The sequence below is a fragment of the Letharia columbiana genome, assembly GCF_014066305.1.
Source record: "Letharia columbiana isolate WasteWater2 chromosome Unknown Sc0000086_s0, whole genome shotgun sequence".
Lineage (NCBI taxonomy): Eukaryota > Fungi > Ascomycota > Lecanoromycetes > Lecanorales > Parmeliaceae > Letharia > Letharia columbiana.
The window spans coordinates 32781-54392 of NW_023501131.1; the positions used below are offsets into that span (position 1 = coordinate 32781).

General features: G+C 38.6%; 4 protein-coding genes across 4 annotated transcripts; all 4 read left to right on the forward strand.

Moving 5' to 3' along the window:
* Window positions 1–4529: 4529 nt before the first annotated feature.
* Window positions 4530–6849, forward strand: HO173_012623 (uncharacterized protein; the record flags this gene model as incomplete). Its single annotated transcript, XM_037314458.1, has 2 exons — window positions 4530–4544; window positions 6121–6849. 2 exons carry the CDS (start codon window positions 4530–4532, stop codon window positions 6847–6849), a joined length of 744 nt encoding a protein of 247 aa, XP_037158660.1.
* A 2462-nt stretch (window positions 6850–9311) lies between these two features.
* Window positions 9312–9816, forward strand: HO173_012624 (uncharacterized protein; the record flags this gene model as incomplete). The annotated part of the gene is made up of 2 exons (XM_037314459.1): window positions 9312–9435; window positions 9653–9816. 2 exons carry the CDS (start codon window positions 9312–9314, stop codon window positions 9814–9816), a joined length of 288 nt encoding a protein of 95 aa, XP_037158661.1.
* An 835-nt stretch (window positions 9817–10651) lies between these two features.
* HO173_012625 (uncharacterized protein) lies at window positions 10652–11671 on the forward strand (the record flags this gene model as incomplete). Its single annotated transcript, XM_037314460.1, has 1 exon — window positions 10652–11671. One exon carries the CDS (start codon window positions 10652–10654, stop codon window positions 11669–11671), a length of 1020 nt encoding a protein of 339 aa, XP_037158662.1.
* Window positions 11672–13246: 1575 nt separating this feature from the next.
* On the forward strand, window positions 13247–15385 carry HO173_012626 (uncharacterized protein; the record flags this gene model as incomplete). The annotated part of the gene is made up of 5 exons (XM_037314461.1): window positions 13247–13368; window positions 13423–14112; window positions 14173–14394; window positions 14451–14734; window positions 14787–15385. The coding sequence occupies 5 exons, from the start codon at window positions 13247–13249 to the stop codon at window positions 15383–15385; spliced, it is 1917 nt and encodes a 638-aa protein (XP_037158663.1).
* Between the last annotated feature and the right edge of the window lie 6227 nt (window positions 15386–21612).

A 21612-nucleotide genomic window follows, 5' to 3' on the forward strand; every position in this document is an offset into this window, starting at 1 on the left:
TATGGAATTGTCCAGCATACCAGCTATTTGAGGCTATTGCAGTCACATAGAGATCATGCAGCTATTCACCCATTGGAGCCATGCCAGCCATTGGAGCCATTCCAGCCATTTGCAGCCGTACGGCCATGCGACCATGCAACTACCATTTGGATACACACTTCAGCCATTCCACCTGTAACTATTCACCTCAGCTATCGCAGCTACATTGATATTTCAGTCACTTCAGCTATTTAGGCTATTGCAGCCATGTGGATGTTTTCAATCATTGCAGCTATTTCAGCTATTTCGGCTATCGCAGCCATGTCGCTATTTCAGCTATTTCAGCTATTTGAGCTATTGCAGCCATGTGGCTATTTCAGCTATTTGGGCTAGTGCAGCCATGTGGACATTTCAGCTATTTGGGCTATTGCAGCCATGTGGATGTTTTCAATCATTGCAGCTATTTCAGCGATGTCAGCTATTTGAACTATTGCAGCCATGTGGCTATGTCAGCTATTTGAGCTATTGCAGCCAGGTGGCTATTTCAGCTATTTGAGCTATTGCAGCCATGTGGCTATTTCAGCTTGAGCTATTGCAGCCATGCGGCTATTTCAGCTATTTGGGCTATTGCAGCCAGGTCAGCTATGTGGGCTATTGCAGCCATGTGGATATTTCAGCTATTTCAGCTATTTGAGCTATTGCAGCCATGTGGCTATTTCAGCTATGTCAGCTATTGCAGCCATGTCAGCTATTTGAGCTATTGCAGCCATGTGGCTATTTCAGCTATTTCAGCTATTTGAGCTATTGCAGCCATGTGGCTATTTCAGCTATTTGGGCTATTGCAGCCATGTCAGCTATTTGAGCTATTTGCAGCCATGTGGCTATTTCAGCTATTTCAGCTATTTGAGCTATTGCAGCCATGTGGCTATTGCAGTCATGTCAGCTATTTGGGCTACTGCAGCCTTGGAGATGTCTCAGCTATTCCAGCTATTTGGGCTATCCCAGTCATTTCAGCTATTTAGGCTACCGCAGCCTTGGAGATGTCTCAGCTATTCCAGCTATTTGGGCTATCCCAGTCATTTCAGCTATTTGAACTACCGCAGTCATATCCAGCTACTTCAGCTATCGCAGCCACGGGGATGTTTCAGTCATTCCAGCTATTCGGGCTATCGCAACCATGGAGATGTCCCAGCCATTTCAGCTGTCCGGGCTATCGCAACCACGGGGATGTTTCAGTCATTCCAGCTATTCGGGCTATCGCAACCATGGAGATGTCCCAGCCATTTCAGCTGTCCGGGCTACCGCAACCATAGAGATGTCCCAGCCATTTCAGCTATTTGGAATATCGCAGACATGGGGATGTCCCAGTTATTTCAGCCATTTGGGCTACCGCAGCCATGGAGATGTCTCAGCTATTCCAGCCGTTTGGGCTATCGCAGCCATGGAGATGTCTCAGTTACTTCAGCTATTTGGGCTACCGCAGCCACAAGGGTATCTCAGCTATCGCAGCCATGGAGATGTCTGAGGATTTCAGCTAATCGGGCTACCGCAGCTATGGAGAGGTCGCAACTATTCCAGCTATTTGGGCTACCGCAGCCATGGAGATGTCTCAGTTATTTCAGCTGGTTAAGCTATCGCAGCTAGGGGGAATTTCAGCTAGTCCAGCTGATTGGGCTACCGCAGCCATGGAGATGTCTCAGTTACTTCAGCTAATTGGGCTACCGCAGCCATGGAGACGCTATTTCAGCTAATTGGGCTACCGCAGCCATGGAGATATCTCAATTCCTTCAGCTATTTGGGCTACCGCAGCCTTGGAGATGTCCCAGCCATTTCAGCTATTCGGGCTATCGCAACCACGGAGATGTCCCAGCTATCTCAGCTACTTGACCTATCGCAGACATAGGGATGTCCCAGTTAATTCAGCTACTTGGGCTACCGCAGCCATAGAGATGTCTCAGTTACTTCAGCTATTTGCGCTATCGCAGCCTTGGAGAGGTCTCAGCCAATTCAGCTATTCGGGCTATCGTAACCACGGAGATGTCCCAGCTATTTCAGCTGTTTAGACTACCGCAGACATGGGGATGTCCCAGTTATTTCAGCTACTTGGGCTACCGCAGCCATGGGGATATTTCAGCTATCCCAGCTATTTGGGCTACCGCAGCCATAAAGATGTCCCAGCTATTCTAGGCTATCGCAGTTATGGAGATGTCTTAGTGATTTTAGCTATTGGGGCTATCGCAGCTATAAAGATGTCTCAGTGATTTCAGCTAATCGGGCTACCGCAGCCATGAGGTCTCAACGATTCCAGCTATTTGGGCTACCGCAGCCATAGAGATGTCTCAGTTATTTCAGCTATTTAGGCTACCGCAGCCATAGAGATATTTCAGCTATCTCAGCTATTTAGACTACCGCAGCCATAAAGATATCTTAGCGATTCCAGCCATTTAGGCTATCGCAGCCCTGGGGATATCTCGGCTATCGCAGCCATGGAGATTTTTCACCTATTCGGGCCATTTGGGCTATCGCAGCCATAGGGATATCTCAGCTATCGCAGCCATGGGGATATCTCAACTATTCCAACTAATTGGGCTATCGCAGCTATGGGATATCTTAGTTATTTTAGACATTTGGGCTACCGCAGCCATGGGGATATCTCAGTCGAACTACCATTGGCTACCGCAGCCATTAGGATATCCCAGCCATTCCAGCTAATTGGGCTATCGCAGCTATGGAACGTCCTTGTCACTCCGACTATTTGGGCTACCGCAGCCAGGGAGATATTTTATCTGTTCTAGCCATTTAGGCTATTTCATCGGGCGATGACGCATGCGCGTTAAAGCCTTACACCAGATGTGAAGCCCCACCGAGGGCTATAATTCAGGCCAGTCCTTCCGCAGAGGGGCTATAACTTGGTGTTGAGGGTTATTATTTAGATTAGTCCTTCCGCAGAGGGGCTGCATCTTGGTATTGAGGGTCATTATTGAGGGTTATTATTTAGGCCAGTCCTTCCGCAGAGGGGCTATAACTTGGTTGAGGGCTATTATTCAGGCCAGTCCTTCCGCAGAGGGACTGCAACTTGGTGTTGAGGGCCATTATTTACATTAGTTCTTCCGCAGAGGGGCTGCATCTTGGTATTAAGGGTTATTATTGAGGGTCATTATTTAGGCCAGTCCTTCCGCAGAGGGGCTATAACTTAGTGTTGAGGATTATTATTTAGGCTAGTCCTTTCGCAGAGGGGCTGCAATATTAACACGTGACGCCGGCGATTCTTACCGCCTTTCGTCACTTACCCAGCCTACCTATCATTCACTACGGCACCAGCACCTTCCAGCCCGTCCGCGCTAGTGCTACCGGTCCCTACTACTTGCTATAGTAGATACCGTCAGGAGTCCTTCTCGAGACCTTCACCCTCTTTAAACGACGTCTTGGGTTGTTTTAGGAGTTTTTCTAGCGCTGGGGGGCCTTTTTTTAGACTATTTGCATGTCCAGAAAGGTCTCAGCTGCCCCAGTGTTGGATATACCCAATCATCTATCTATATATCTACTTGTGTATGCGTTGTTTTATATATGGCCTCACTATTTGCGAGCACTAATCGCAACAGTGGGACTGTGGGTTAGTGGGTCCATTATGAGGCCATAGCGTTGGTGGCTGTTTGATCAGCCGTCCCATCATTATGCGATATGCGATAGGCGAGAGACAGGTGGACATGGCGAGTACTATTTGTATGGCCACTGCACCTGTAGTGGGCTCTTCATTCGAATTGTTCTCTTTCAGAGCCATATCATTGTTCTCCCTCCCACCCACACCTATATAGCTATAGCTTCATTTTCACTCCAGGGCATGTCGCTTAGACATGGGAGTTTTTCTAGCGCTGGGGGGCCTTTTCTGGACTATTTGCATGTCCAGAAAGGTCTTAGCTGCCCCAGTGTTGGATATGCCCAATCATCTATCTACATATCTACTTGTGCATGCGTTGTTTTCTGTATGGCCTCACTGTTTGCGAGCACTAACATGCTGGCGGGAATCTCAATTTCTCAGCCTTTTGAGGTAGAAATGTTGGCCCGATTTATATATGATTGGATGGGCGTCGTCATTGTGCCCCATGAGGTCTGATATTGAGATAGACCACGGTCTACCCAGCTTAGAGCTAAGTGAGTTCTACGTCGATGCAAGAAAATTCCATTCTCTAGGTCTCTGGCGAGGGTTACAAGGTTGATTAATTATTCTATGGAGCATGGTTGTGAGTGGGTGTTGAAGTTGATGACGGTTTATTGTTTTTCTATGGAGGAGTACTGCTACTTATAGTCCTTCCCAAGCTAACAGGGCTGAGATGCTGAATTCCAACAGTGGGCTTGATATCCTATGTGAAGCCTGTGGCCAAGGGACGCTAGTACAACTTTAACCGTGGCCATGTAACCAATTGCCACCTGACACACCTTCAACATAGCTAACAGTATCGTATGCGCCCACCGCTGACTCTGCCCGCAAGCTACATGTCGGTAACTCTACTCTCGCTTCGCTAGTACTCATTCGGCCTAGTCATTGGTATATGAAGGCCTTCTCTGTACATAGATATCCTTCTTCCTTAGACATCATTAAGAATACCATATCTAGTGATAAGTCTCATTATAGCAGTAACTGCATACCCAGGTATTACCAACACTACACGTGTCTAGTCTGCCACATGGGTGGTATAATGTTATACGCGCCCTTGCAATGAAGTGCCTGCCAATTCTCCCCCTGGTGATCCTTCTCTGGAGCGATCGCTGATGATTAGGATCTTATACTACACGTGGAAATAGTCTCCGTAAACCGCTGTAATATAATGCTTACCGAATCGTGCCATTAATTCGAAGTCTCGCAGCTAGATGAATCTGATTTCCTTTTTGGAAGCTTTGTATGATTTCGCAATCCGTCGTTGACCATTCCGATCCAGAAACTTCCTGACTCCTATTTTTGTTTCGCTACAGCATGCGTAAAGAGCTGGATCCCGAGGAGTTCCTCGAACAATTTTTGATCGTCAATGGTCACACAGCCCTGTCTCACGTCATCTGAAATGTTGAGGCTACTAGTAATCTCGAATCTTTATCCAGAATTTGCCTTTTCAGTGGACGTGCTATGATTTTGAGTTCGGTAGTGTGGTAGATAGCATCAAGCAATACGCCTCTCCATGAGATCCTCACAGCCCACAGCAGGAATTCTTCACTCTTGGTCTGAACCACTTGCGCAAGGAATGTATACAGGAGTCCCTGGGCCCGAGCTTTATTGGGACTGAGTCCGAAGAGACTACTTGGAGCACCGAATCGGGATATAGAAGACCTTTCCTCTGCAGTGGGTTTGGATCATGTCGATCACAGACCATCTTAATGCTGTTTTACTCAAGTAAAAGGTGAGTCTGTCTCAGACATTACCGGGGTTGGCTTAAAGGTGGAACTTACTCTGAGTTCAATCTGTAGAAAGGTATTGTACCGTTAGCAATTGACTCTGGCGTGGAGCCTAGTCTTGCAGTGTATCCTCCTTACCCTTTGGTCCTTGAAAAGGTTATAACAGGCTGTTGACAATTCCACTCTGTCTGCTCCTTCAGCTGATTACGCATATTAACCGTTTGCATTGCACAGGGTACGTTGCAAGTTATAGCAGTTAAGGAGCCCAGTAGCAATTGATATTGTCGCAACACAACCACGCGCACTGTATCATTATACCAGGACAGGCGTGAAGGCGTACCATGAACATCGCATTCAAGGTCAAAATGGTTTCGGGTGCAGTCTCAGGACTTCCGCTTCCAGAACAGGGTTTCTTGAACCACCAAGTCACTGGCTTCTAGACTCCATTGTTTTGTTTGTCACTGGCTGAGACGGTCTAATACGGCCATCGTGGCACGATTTCTAAAGAATGGTTTGACTATTGTTTGAGAGTCTCAGACATTCGATATCGATTGCCTCAGCGGGAGATGGTATTTCTTTGAGCGCTTTGGGACTGTCTCAGAAATTTTGAGGTTTCCTGCGCGATACTTAAACCAACAGAACTCCCAGCAAAATAGCCTTGTTTTCAGTTACTGCATCATGGCAACTAGAAGTCAAATACTACCACAGTCACATGACCAGACTGACGAAACCTGGCTGAGTGTTCTCATGGCCTAGATTCCATCTCAATATAGATGGAAATCCGCTAAACAATACCCTTCGAAGTATCGTCAGGAGTTGCATCTCGCATTACAAAGACTTGCCATTCCTCCAAACCTCCCTAACCAGAAGCTTTTCAAAATCACCACATCCGCAGGCAAGGGTCAAGGCTGGAAAGCCCTCAAAGACATTCAGCCAGGCACCCCTTTACTTGACGAAGAAGCACTCTTCTGGGTGCCGGATGATACAACTGTCGACGAGACCTTTGATCGCTTCGAGGGCTTCTCGACACTTAGCTGTCCAAATCCTGCTACTCCTCAACGCCGCTTTGAAGTGAATAGCTTCGCGATGGGCAAAGACAGACGGCAAAAGACTAGATCGGGAATCTTTTTGCTAGCGTCTCGGATCAATCACTCGTGCATACCAAATGCATACTGTGCATGGAATTCGGATCTGGGCAAAAAGGGCCGACTCACAGTATATGCAATTGTGTATATACCAAAGCATGCTGAGATTCTTATCGACTACTGCTATCCGGATTCATTGAAAAGCAGGGACCAACGCCACCAAGGTCGTAGCAACTATGGGTTTACGTGCACCTGTACAGCTTGTCAGTCGAATACAGATTCTGGCACGGAGAGTCAGAACAGCCGACAGATAATGGGTAACCTCGAGAGCCAGATCGATCAGCGAGTGCCACAAGACAACAATGAGGAACTCACTCCACGATCTATACCGACTCAGTGAACTACTGGAAGAACAACGCCTTTTCTACTCACAGCTGGCAGATGTGTATCACCAAATTGTTTTGGAGTTGAGGAGGAAGGTGCAGCGTGTTGCCGGTATTAGCGTGTGTGAAACGTTGGATACTTGGTTGAGATTATATATAATAAAGTGTACTGAATAGATGAATCTTTTTTGTTCTACACCTTTTTTTTTTTGAAGTTTTTATCTCGCTTGCGATCTTGTTTTTCTTAGTATTTCGAAATGCCTCTTAATCGACGGTGGGTCGCCCCTTACTATCGATAATATAATATGTGATATTGTATCTAAGCATAGAGGATTCTTATCTTTATATCGTATTATATATAATTAAAGGTTTTATGGGCCTTTAGTGAGCTTTAGTGATTTAGTTTTATCTTATAGCGATGACGGCTTTAATCTTTAAATATGTGGTAATTGTTTGTTTTAAACTCTCTAATTGTTTTGGTTTTTTTTTTTTTTCGTTTAAGATATTTTGTTATTATCGTTACGAGAGTTTTGAATATAGAATTGACTAGCGGTTATGGCTTAATATAATAGGGGTGGTTGATTAAGATTCATCTTTGTACTACTTTGTGGTTTGTTAACTTCTTATTATATCACAGGGTATGAGAAGACGTTTCGCACAGAGGCATTGCAAATTGCGAGGAAGAAGCTAGATCTGGATGTGAAGTGCAATGGGCATCATTCGCGCGAAGTCAAAAAAACGTTGAAGTTCATTCGTGAATTGTGCTAGGAGTGCTGGGTACTTTGGGACGGTAGAATTGCGCGGTAACATGGTGTCTGCTCATGCTTATGGCGCGACTTGTACAACAAGTTTGGATAGTCGGGCATGCTGAGTCTTTGTCAGTCATCATTGGGACTTTTAGCGGGAATTGGCAGCAGATCAAACCCCAAGCCCACTTCATCCATCAGATTTACTCGATTGAGCTTCGACGTCTTTTGAAATCAAACACTGGGTTTATGCAGCAGGATCGTGACTTTGACATCTGGAAAATGTGAAGGTGTCATCATTACATTATATTAATGCTAACTCAATGGCGGTTGTATAAACCGCAGGATAAGAATACAGGAAATCACATACCCCAGAGCGCCAAAATTCATGGTAGAACTCGCGGAACCATCTCCCATAGACGATTTTGTATGATGTAAGATGAAACAGGGTCCCACCACTAACCCTAGAAAGCCCGACAGTTTTCATTGCATCGATGGTCAGAGACGACACATAGAGTGCTCGTAGTCATCAGTAGATGCCCTTTTGCATTACCAAGTTTTGACATTGATGGCACTCCCTGACGAAAGAGCGCCTCGTTCCAAAGACCACTAAGGGGCTTTCACTGGCTATTCCTTGTTCCCGTTGACTTCCTCACAGACCTGAGATAATGTCGTTTGCTGGCAGTACTCCGTAAAAGATTCACAGCTTGCATCAGCCTTGGCGAAGGGTAATTGGACTGGAAGGTCTGTGAGTCTCAAGATAGTTGTTGGAAGTGTGTAAAATGTCGTCTGTGAAGTCAAGCTGCTCTTCGTTTCTGTACTCCAAGGCTTCAAATTTCTTGCCATTCCACATGTATGCAACTCCGGTCAAAGAGAGAGCGCTGCTACAGGCTTGTGGTTTGCGCGCCAGGCCATTGTGAACCATAAACCTGTTCTGAGCAAGCCTGAAGTACTTATAAATAAGGTGACGTTCAATAAAACGCCGGACAGCGAAGTGAACAATCAAATTACCTCGGCCGTGAAGCGTGGCCTCATCTCGAAGTTTATGTGTTTCGATCATTGGAAAGTTTTTGGAAGAGGTGTACGGGAGTTAAGCGGAGGAACTGATGAGAACGAATATAGAATACCTTAACTGGCCGTGTTGAGCGTTATGTATGCCTAGGATGAGGGTATGCTGATGAATTTTTTGACCACCATCACTCGAAATGAAGAATCATCCTATCTAAAGGCGTATATAGAGCAGTAGTGGCAGAATCTTATGAATTGCAGATTTGAGTGAATTTAGTTGGTTGACATTCAACGAGCGGGGGTGTGCATGAGCAACCCCTAATAAAGCATTGGAGGGAATTTGGGCGTTCTTTTAATACTTCGCACGGCCACGATGATCGAAGTATTAATAGAATAGAAACCCTTAGATGGCTCTCATAAACCACCAGGGATGCAACAGTTACATGCTCATGTGTCCGAAGCGTGATCGAGTCATCGAGTTCCGCGCCTTTGAGCTCAACATCAATGTTGGAATCTGCTGCAGTACTATGTGTTGTAGCTTTATATGGTATATAAGTAATCTTAATATCATTCCATAGCTAAATAATTCATAACATCTCTTCAATTCCAACAATTAAAGGGATTAATGAGGAAAAAAATATACGGAGACCTCGTCGCCAATACCACTCACCATCACGACTTCATTTTTCCGTTCTACACGTACAACATCCTGCCCGGCCAACTTTATGTCTGGCAAAAAGCTCTACGAAGCTCGTTCCCCCTGGAAGCGGGAAAAGAGAACCATCATCGGCCTAGCAAAGTTTATCGCCTCTGCATCGCACCTTCCTTACTCCAAAGAACATTACGAGGGTAGCAATTAGACCCGAGTCTGCCAATGCAGCTATACAGCGCCTAGAGCACAATGACTCTCCGAGACAGATGGCTCCTGAAATTCACACTCTGATTGCGTCTCTCAGCACAAGGCTCCACCTTCTAGACACTTTGCCTGGAGTCTTGACATACTTGCATCTTGCCGGCCACAGCATGTTCGTAGACAAACATGCTGACACCCTCACCGGGGTAATAGATTTCGGGGAAGCCCGCATTGAGGCCTTCGGCATCAACATTTTCGCTCTCTACGAGAACCATGTCGGCGGTATGGAGAACGGGCATTGGTCTCCCTACAACAGGCCAGCAGGGGAGCAGTATCCAGGACTGTCTGTGAGCGATATTTTGACAAAGGCGTTCTAGGATGCTCTGTGGGTATGTACGGCTCCTGGTCTGCAAGGAAAAAGGCTTCGAGGAGGCGGTGGGTGTGGCATTGAGAGTGAAGATCATCAACCGCTACTTTGTGAGGGGTATTTTTTAATAAAACTGATCTCCGAAAACGGGTGCATGTAGTCCTATTGGACTATGCGAGTGGGATCTTGCTCCATCTCAGGGACACAAGAAAGAAGCTACGGCATTTTGCACAACAATTAGTAGACTAACCTTGAAATTCCTATGTCACTTTCAATTAAGAAGAGAAAAGTTCGAAGATAACGCCCCCCCTCAATCCTCACGCCGAATGAGAAAGCACCCATCCCTGGCCCACAACATACCCGCGTAGACGCGTAGGTGTCTCGCGGCAAGCTATATCACAAACTAGAAAATCACTCCATACAATAAGACTGAGCCTCCAAGGAGTTCTCCCCAACCTAACCATAATCTCCTCTGTGGCATGGCTACGACTGTAAACTCACTCGCCTTCCACTTAGAAGCAGCACACAGAAGTGCCGTGTCGTCGGAGATTTTTAAGGTACGGGAATTTCAAAATGGAGACGCGTGACAACGATCTGATCTTTGACTGTTAACACATTCACTCTTCTTATATCTCAACACCCCGGGCATCAACCTTTCACCAAGCGACGACACCCACGATTTTACTCCGTACGATAATTCATCACCAAACAACCATCGCCCTCAATCACCCAGACTCCTTCAAAAATCCTCCTTTCAGAAGAACATCGTCATCACCACCGCCGCGAATATTGACAAGGAAGCCAGAACTTCAGTCATACCCTCTAGCTTGTCCTTTCAGATCAGAATGGTTATCAAATTCCCTTCGGGACAAGTCTCTATCAACATTCGAGAACTACGAAGCAACCCATACAGTCAGTTGACTTGCGGAGTGTGCGACAAACCCTGGATTATCGGGTCTGATGGGTGCATCAAGAAACAGCTGCATGTCCTTCATCCATGTCAACACCTTGTCGGGTCAGGGTGTTGGAGTTCCCTACCAGATGAGCACAAGGACAAATGCCCTGTGTGCAAAGTTGGGATTCGGTGCAATGAGAAAGTGCGTGTACACTCGCATGCCGTACACGTCGTTCCAGCGAGCCATATTTTAGTTGCCAAGAGCTCCGGGTTAGAGAAGGAAAAACCTCTCGGCCAAGCACAGCACGTAATCGTGGAGAATGTGGAGAATAAAATGAAAGTGGGCCTCAATGATGTCGACGTTAGGGCAATCATGTACTACATGAACCTTCGTGCTCGTCTCGATGCGGTCAAAGACAATCTCTGCACGTTATCAGCTTCAATCAAAACTCTAACACCCACACACCGAGAACGCCTGGTCCTCTTTCTTGCCAACACACCGCAAAACAACCAAGACAGTATGCAACGAAAAGTCGAAGTCGCTCTGTCTGCTTTCAACATCAGTGGCGGAACTAGCTTTACTATGAATGATCTTAGAAAGATATTGTCTTCGGCTGAGGAGTGGATTAAGAAACATTTCGCTGCCATTCTCAAGGACAATGAGCAAGCAAGCAGGGAGGCTTCCTCAGTCAGAATTCTGGAAAAGAGACTCGCGGATGTTGAGGCCGAACTCAAAGAGCTTAAGGACCGGCAGTCTCGAGAGAGTGGGCAGCAACTGAGAGATGAAATCCAGTTGGCCACTGAAGAAATTATAAAAAAAGCCAACGAGGAGCTTGCGAAGGTCTTCGCCAAAGCTGAAAAGGAAGTGGTGGAGATTTGTGCCAAGGCCAAGGAGGAGTACCACGAAGCTAGAGAGTTTTGGGAAAGCGATGAAGAAGTAGAAGGGAGCGGACGACGTCGTGCAACTTGAGATTGGATAACAGCAGACTATCACAAGAAATGGAGTAGGAGATAATTTGATACACGACCACTCTGGAACTAGGTTACCCGCAGTGGGAGGGATTCGGATCGATGAATTTCATCGACGGCACGTCAAGTCTTTCTCCAACTGTTGCCATTGATGGTAAGAGGGGCTCCGGTAGGTCTTCTGGCAGATTTGTACCTAGAGACATTCAGTTTCAAATGAAATATGAGAGACATGGAACCTTACATAGAGGCAAACATAGCAGCGACAGCCAACTTGCTGCAAAATGCTGAAGGGAGCTATTTTTAACGTGTACTTTGGTGATATGAGAACGTTGCTCGGGAGAGTCTGGATTTATCCGCTTCAGAAGTCTTCATATTAACGGCATGGATGAAGGCTGACTGCGATGGTATGAGTAGTAACGATCAAGAAGTTATACAGAAACTCCTGCGGTCAAAGTATAGGCTCCCAGCCATCCCAGTCACCTCGTATGACAAGATCCCTAATTTAACGCTGTAAATATCTCATCCATCCTTCATAATTTTCAATACCTTCCCGAAATCTGAAATGAAGGCTCGCGTATCAGATCTCTATATGATGAGAGATGTCCTTATGCATACCGCAGATTCCAGCCACCGTGGAGACTCGGTAGAAGGAAGAAGAAGTTGTCCGGGATGTCTTGTAACAGAGTGATGTCTTAGGTAGCAGGTAAAGTTGGTCTGCTTAGATCTAGAAAGGGCCTCGAATATCTAACATTGGTTGATTGACTTCGCTGATACTGCTGGGTGTTTCCCATCCCAGTACACGCCCAAATATTTAAAAAATACTCCTAGAATGTCTCTATAATACGATCTTATTTTACACTATAGCTACTTATACCCTATATACTGTTACTATTTTCGAAATATTCTTCGCTTACAATCTTGCCAAGACTCTCCGGGGATGATTAGTAAAACCGCCCTGCCGACCTTAAAGTGATGTCCATCCTGCCAGGTGTAACCTCACACGCAGGGACGTCAGCAGTGCAAATGATGATTGGATAGCTACATCCTTCCTCCAATACATCAAGTTCGTGGGTTACCCTATTGTTGTGCCTGTGTAATCCGTACCTACGTTTTCTATGGGGATGCAAAACATTTGGGCACGTATTTCCATGCATTCATTTGGGCCGTATCGCCAAGTCTGACGTAAGATTCTAGCGTGGGCCAATGAAACAAGCCTCAGTACTCCGTACTCAGACTCTACATTTTTGGGGGGCCGGAACATTATATTGCCGAGCCGATTCCGTCATACCCCCCTGTAGCCAATGAAACAGAAAACGTTTGTCAGCGCGTCGGCGGCATTGAGAAACAGCAAACTCCGTTTCTCCGTTTCTCCTCCTCCCATCTTTCAATATTTATTCTCCTTTCGAAAAGCAAATACAGAATACGAAATCCAACAACATCGGACATCTCGTCCATATTCATTGATTGCCTCGTCACTTGACCAGACCATCCCCTCCAAGTCAAGGGCCGACTTGGTACGATTCGCAAGCAATCACGCCTTAAGTCGCTCGAAAAGGTAAAATCAATTCATGCAATCATGGAGTCGATGCCAGCGCCGACTGCTGGTGCTCCATCCCGGTACGGTCGGGCCTGCTCAAATTGCGCTCGAGCGAAAGCAAAGTGTGATACAGGTAATGGCGTCGGTGCCAAATGCGGAAGGTGTCTTGTGTGCCTAATTCAATGATTATAACTCATCAAACTGACACAATATAGGTGCCTTAGGCTGAACAAAGACTGCCAACCCTTACAGACTGTCCATAAGCGCAAGAAGGTCAATAAGCCATCGAGTACCAAAACCGACAGGCTAGAAGGAAAGCTTGATGGGTTGTATAGGCCCTTGCAATCGTCTACTGCTTCCACATCGATAGCCAGCCAAAGTGCCCCTGTATCAACCGCATCGACTTCGACTGAGCCGTCCTCGGACTCATGGCAATCTCTTGTTGCTAGTCCGGAGGGTGAAGGGGACTTTGGTCCCCGCTCAATCCAACGGCTGAACTGGAACCGTCCCTCGATGGATGGCCTTCGCCTTCATTCGCCCACCTCTGACCCAGATGCTTCGTACGTAGCTTCAGGCACAAGGTCTACGATATACCAATGCCCCCAAAGTTCGCTCGTCCGCTGTCTTGAACCATCATCTGAGGAAGCAGAGGAGTGTCTCAATCTATTTCGACCCTATATGGCAACCTACTTCCCTTTCATCATTGTACCAGAGTCTACTACCGCCCGTGAGCTTCGTCGTGACCGTCCATTCTTGTGGCTTTGTATAATGTCGATCGCATCAAGATCTACGGTGCAGCAAAAGGCCCTTGCAACAGAGATAAAGATAACGATGGGAAGGGAAATACTTGTGGAAGGTAGAAACAATATCGACTTACTCTTGGGTATTCTCGTTTTTGTAGCATGGTACGTAATTTTCGAATCATAGGCGAGCATGTGCTAAAGTTGAATACTTCTGTGGTTCAGGGGCCATTACCACATTCACGATAAACTCGTAATAATTCAAACCACCCAGCTTGCCATGGCCTTGGTCGGTAATCTTGGTTTGAATAAGCCACCGCTCAAAGAACCGACCCAGATGTTGCTGAACCTCGACGCGCGAGGATGCCCGAGAAAACCCTTCACGCCATCAGCACGGACAGTGGAGGAGCGGAGAGCAGTACTCGGCTGCTTCCTACTCAGCTCAGTGTGCGGAACCTCACCCACACCTGGTTGCAAGCGTAGAGATGGCTAACAAGGACTAGTGTCTCGTCGTATTTTCAGCGACTTGACGCTCTTCGCTGGACTCCATATCTAGATGATTGTCTTGTAGTGCTAGCCGAAAACAAAGAGCACCCGACCGATGCACTTCTGATTGACCTGGTGCAACTGCAACTCATCGTCGAACAGCTGGGTCAAGCTCCAGGATATGCGGGACATGACGATTCCACCAGCTCCGCGAAGGCGCCACCAATGTTCTATCTGAAGGCACTACAAGCGAAATTGCAAGACTTCAAAGTGAAAGTCCCCCCTAAGACTCATAGAGATGGTAGGAGAATACCTTAGATCGTCCCATGATACGCTTACAAACGGCTTTACAGATGTCTTGCTCTTACATCTCTACAGCACAGAGCTTAAAGTACACGAAATTGCCTTCTCGAAAGCACCAGTTGTGCTCAATAGTCCAGGCTTCCAAAGGCTCGATGCTCTCTACGCATGTCTATACGCAACCAAAAGCTGGTTTGATCTATTCCTCACCATCTCTCCAGCTTCCTTCGCCGGCTTTTCTATCCCCATCTTTACGCAAATGGCCCATTGCATCATAGCCCTTTTCAGACTGCTCACCTTCGACGATCCAATTTGGGACAGAGGACTCGTACGGGACACAGCAAATCTCTCTCTCATTTTGGGACATATCATGGAGAAATTAAGTCAAGTTAAAGTGGTGAGGGATCTGGATCGTGGTGTGTCAGAAGACAAGGACATCTTCAGTGGGACAGCTCGGGGTCTCGGGTCTATCAGAACCTGGTGGGACGCTAAGTCAGCTATGGAGGTGAGCGACAACATCGTCCTAAATAAGACACGGGGTGAAATGTACATGGACTTTTCAGACGATGTCTGGCTGAAAGACATATTTGGTCAAGGAGATGGCCAACTAGACCTAAATATGCAGTGGTCGAATGCTGGAAGCAGAAGTTGAGGAACAGTAGACAGGTTTGTTGAAATGTGGCTCCCGCGCATTCCAGCCACCATGTTTTCCAGCCACCTGATTTTGTACTGTATTTAGGACCTGGCCCCGGAGAGGTTTTAAAGAATCAATCCGTCCGTTCTATATACTATATACCTGAAATTCTAATAGGTTATAAGCCCGGTTCTAACGCTGCTATTATACCTCGCTGCTATCATATTATTCTACTACCATACTACTACCGTATCTTATTCTACTACTATATCTTATTCTACTACTATATCTCGCTATTACTATAAGTCTAATCTATAGAATATATAGACTAAGTCGCTATAATGCTAGCTTTCTATAAGATTAATTTAGATATAAAGTTATAACCCTCGTTATAAAGAATCCTCGTTATAAAAAACCCTCGTCGTTATAAAGAATTCTCGTCGTTATAAAGAATCCTCGTCGTCGTAAAAAACTCTCGTTATTATAAAGAACTCTCGTTATTAAATAATAAGATAGTAATAAAGAGAAATATCGCGAAGGATTATAAATAATAGAGATACGTATTAATATAATATATAAGTTCTATATAGAATAGCTATATTACTTTAAAATAAAGTATTACTCTTATTATCTAAAAAGAATATTATACTTTAAAGATATATTATATTATTCTAGAAAGAAGTATTACGTTAAAAAGACGTATTATCTAAAATAGATATTAAATATTATATTAGAAAGACGTGTTATACTAGAATAATATATATTATAACTAAAATAATCTATCGTTATTAAAAAACTAAAATAGTCTCTTATTAAAAGGCTGAAATAGCCTCTTATTAAAAGGCTGAAATAATCTATAAAAGACTAAAATAGCCTCTTATTAAAAGGCTAAAATAGCCTCTTATTAAAAGGCTGAAATAGCCTCTTATTAAAAGGCTGAAATAGTCTATAAAAGGCTGAAATAGCCTCTTATTAAAAGGCTAAAATAGCCTCTTATTAAAAGACTGAAATAGCCTATAAACGACTAAAATAGTTTATTATTACGGCTAAAATAGTCTATTATTATTACGACTAAAATAGTCTATTATTATTACGACTAAAATATACTAGTCGAAAAGATATAATATAATATAAGATATTAATCTATTATATTATACTCTAATATAATATAAATTATTAAGATTTATAGAATTCTATATCTAGTATAATATAAAATCTTAACGATATATATTACGATATAATATATTTATAGAATTATATTATAATATAATATATATATAAAATATCTTAATTAGAATTTCTATATTTAGAAGTAGCTATTCTAATTATTATTCTAATTAATAATTACGCTAAATTAATAAGATATAGAATTAAATACGATTATATTTTATTACTTTATATATATAAAAGAAAGCGAGTTATATCTACTAGTAATAAGAAAAGCTTATCTTTCTCTAATATTAGTCGCGCGAAATCTATCGATACTTTATAATTAAAGTTATCGACGATAATTTTATACGCTTATTATATATTTTCGATATCGCTATCTAATATAAAATTATACGTATTATAATTATAGTCTTTCTATTAAATCGCTAATTTAGAAAAGTTAATATATCTCTTAATATCCTCTTAAAAGTATTATAGCTTAATATAATAAGTTATATTTCTTTAAATTATCTTCTCGCGATATATAAAAAAAAGATTAGATATAGAAAGTATATAAAAGTATATTTAATAATTCTAGAATAGATTAATAATATTTATAATAATAATTAAAATTAAAAATTAGATATACTCGAATAAGAGATAACTTTATATTACTCGTATAACAGCGATAATAATAGCTAAGATTAAAATATCGATTTAGATAGCGTAGTTTTTATAATAAGCTTTTTATTACTATACGCTAGATTAATTATATATAAATAAAGATTTATAATTCTATCTTTTAGACGTAATTATATTTAATATTTTAAGATTTTTATAATAGCTCGATATTTATTAACTAGCGCGTTAATATTAATATATCTAAATTACGATAGCGCTTATTATTAAGTTCTATATTATACTCTTAAATAATTTAAAAAATAGAATCTACTTAATTATTAACGCGTATAATAGAATTATTCTTAATACTTATATTTTATTTAGCTTTAATATCATTTATTTTCTCTTAATTCGAGCTTCTATCTTTATCTATATATATAATAATTTACGTAATAAACGAAACTCTAAACTTCTTTATAATTATACTCGCGTGTTTTTTTTATATAATACTATTAAAACGTAAGTTTATTAGAATAATAATTAGAACTAGAAACTACTTATCGCTTATCTATTATATCTTATCTAATTTACTTAAAAGTTTACTTCTATTATAATAATAATATATCGATATATTTAACTTTATACTTTTTAATAATTATAATATAGTTAATAGCTAAGATATCGACTTTCTTTATTTTCTTAATTAGCTTCTCTTTAGATATAAATATATTTATTCGCTATCGCGATCTTTTAGTATTTTTATTTTAATTAAATTTATTTTTTATTTTTTATTTTAATTAAGAGTTTAGTTATCGTCTAACTAACTTATATTAAAACTTTTTAATATCGCTATCGTTATTAATATTTAATATTTATTATAATAAATTATTAGACTTAGTCTTTTCTACTTTAATTATTATAAAAAAATAAATTAATAAATATATATAAAAGAATTAAAGGGCTTATACGAATATCTATAAATACTAAGCTATTCTTAATTTTAATCAAAGCGTATTTTATTAAAAAGTGCGTTAATTCTAGTAAGTATCGATATTAGAAATAAAGAGGATATATATCGCGTATTATTATAAGTGTATTATTATAGAGTTTAACTTAAAGAATAATTATTTCTATAAAGATAGTAAGATTTAAAGATAAGAAAGTAAGAATAAAATATATGAAAATTTTAATAAGTTATAGTAGTTTAATATTAGCTAAACTAGATAAAAATAATCGCTTACTAGCTCGCTCTTTTAAATCTTTTATCTTTTAATTTATATAGATTATAATAATAATTATAATTATTATAAAAGTAGTTAAGATTATATTAGATAATAACGCTTAATAAGCGTAATTCGCTTAAATTTAAATCTTTAAAATTAAAAAGAAAGCGCTTTATTAATATTTAATTTAAGCTAAATAATATAAAGTAATCTAAAAATTTAGTATATACGATAGATATCTAAACTTTTCTTCCCCTCTTCTTTCTCTCTAAGACTTTTTTTTTATATTAATTCTTTTTATTATTAAACTATCTTCTTTATATATTAAACTTTTATTTAAATAATTTAATATTATTATAGCGATATTAAAAGTATAACGTAGTTATTAAGTTATATATTTATTCTTTATCTTTTAATAATTTTAAATTAATACGTAGATAGGTTACGCGAAGAGCTTAATTTATATACGCTTAATCTATCGTTAATAGCTCTTCGAAAAAGTTAATACTATTCTAGAGTGCTAGATATAGCGTTAGAGTAAAGTCTTTATTAGATATCGCTATCGCTTTAATCGCTATCGCTATTACTTTAATAGATATCGCTTTTACTTTAATAGATATCGCCTTTATTTTAATAATATTAAGACGTTAATAGAAATTAGATAATATATTTTTTTAGTTATTATTATACTTATTATATATAATTAACGCGAGCTATAGCTTAAGCTTTACGCGAGATTTATTATTATTAAAAATTAATTAATCTTATAATTTTAAAACTCTTTTTCTAACGTCTAGTTTATTAGATTATACTTAATTAAAATCTATTAAAGCGCTATCGCATTTAAAGATTCGCTTTTAAAGTATTATATAAGATAATAGAAGTCTTTCTAGTTTATTAATTTAAAAGTAAATCTTCTATTACTACGCTTTATAATTAGCTCTAATAATTTCTATTTAAATAAATATTTATCTTTATATAATATATAAAAAGCGAGTTATATTATAGAAAAAGAATCTAGATCTCGCGATTATTTTAATTAAGTTATTTAAATTAAAAATAAAAATATATTTATCTTTATATAATTTAATTATTAAATTAATTAATTATTATAAATATAACTATAAGATATAATTATATATTATTAATTATTTAAGTAATTAAAAGAAGCGTAAAAGAAATAAAATTATGCAATTAAGTACTTATAAACTTTTCTCTTCTAAATATTTATTTTAATTTAGAGTTTAATCACTATCTAATTAAAAAAAAGATAAGATATAGAAAATATATAAAAGTAAATTTAATAATTCTAGAACGAATTAATAATATTTATAATAATAATTAGAATTAAGAATTAGATATACTCGAATAAAAGATAGCTTTATATTACTTATATAATAGTAAGAATAATAATTAAGATTAAAGTATTAACTTAGATAGTATAGCTTTTATAATAAATTTTTCATTATTATATATTAAATTAATTATATATTAATAAAGATTTATAATTTTATCTTTTAGATATAATTATATTTAATATCTTAAAATTTCTATAATAGCTTAATATTTATTAGCTAACGCGTTAATACTATTATATTTAAGCTACGATAGAGCTTATTATTAAATTCTATATTATACTTTCGAGTAGCTTAAAAGATAAAGTCTATTTAATTATTAGCGCGTATAATAGAATTATTCTTAATACTTATATTTTATTTAGCTTCGATATTATCTATTTTCTTCTAATTCGAGCTTTTATTTTTATTTATATATATAATAATTCACGTAATAAATAGAACTCTAGATTTTCTCTAAATTACGCTTATATATTTTTCTTATATAATATTATTAAAATATAAGTCTACTAGAATAATAACTAGAATTAGAAATTACTTATTATTTATCTATTATATTTTATCTAATTTTCTTAAAAGCTTACTTCTATTTTAATTATAATATATTAATATATCTAGCTTTATACTTATTATAAGCTATAGTATAGTTAATAGCTAATATATCGACTTTCTTTACTTTCTTAATTAGTTTCTTCTTAAATATAAATATATCTATTCGCTATCGCGATCTCTTAATATTTTTATTTTTATTAAGCTTATTCTTCGCTTTTTATTTTAATTAAAAATCTAATTATTATCTAATTAACCTATATCGAGACTCTTTAATATCGTTATTATTATTAATATTTAATACTCGTTATAATAAATTATTAGATTTAATATCTTCTACTTTAATCGCTATAAAAAGATAAATTAATAAATATATATAAAGAAATTAAAAGGATTTATATAAATATTTATAAATACTAAACTATACTTAATTTTAATTAATATTTATTTTATTAAAAAGTGCATTAATTCTAGTAAGTATCGAAGTTAGAAATATAGAGAATATATATCATATACTATTTTAATTATAAAATTTAAATTAAAAGAATAATTATTTATATAAAGAAAAGAAAATAAAAATAAAATACGCGAAAATTTTAATAAGTTATAATAATTTTATTTTAATTAAGTTAGATAAGAATAATTATTTATTAACTCGCTCTTTTAGATATCTTATTTTTTAATTTATATAAGCTATAATAATAATTATAAATATTATAGAAGTAGATAAGATTATACTAGATAATAGCGCTTAATAAATATAATTTACTTAAGCTTAAATCTTTAAAATTAAAAAAAAAGTATATTATTTATTAATATTTAAAATAAACTAAATAATTTAAAATAATCTAAATATTTAGTATACGCGATAGATATCTAAGCTTTTCCTTCTCTCTAAGACTTTCTTTTTATATTAATTCTTCTTTTTATAAGACTATCTTCTTTATATCTTAGACTTCTATTTAAGTAATCTAATATTATTATAATAATATTTAAAGTATAATATAGACGTTAAGTTATATATTTATTTTTTATCTATTAATAACTTTAAGTTAATACGTAGATAGGCCGCGTAAAAAGCTTAATTTATATATATTTAATTTATTATTAATAGCTTCTCGAAAAAGCTAATATTATTTTAGATTACGCGAGGTAATAATCTATTTAAAAGCGTTATAGTAAAGCGTTTATTAGATATCGCCGCTACTTTAATAGATACCGCCGCTACTTTAATAAATATTATTATTACTTTAATAGATATCGCCTTTACTTTAATAATATTAAAGTATTAATAAAAACTAGATAATATATTCTTCTAGCTATTATTATTCTTATTATATATTACTAA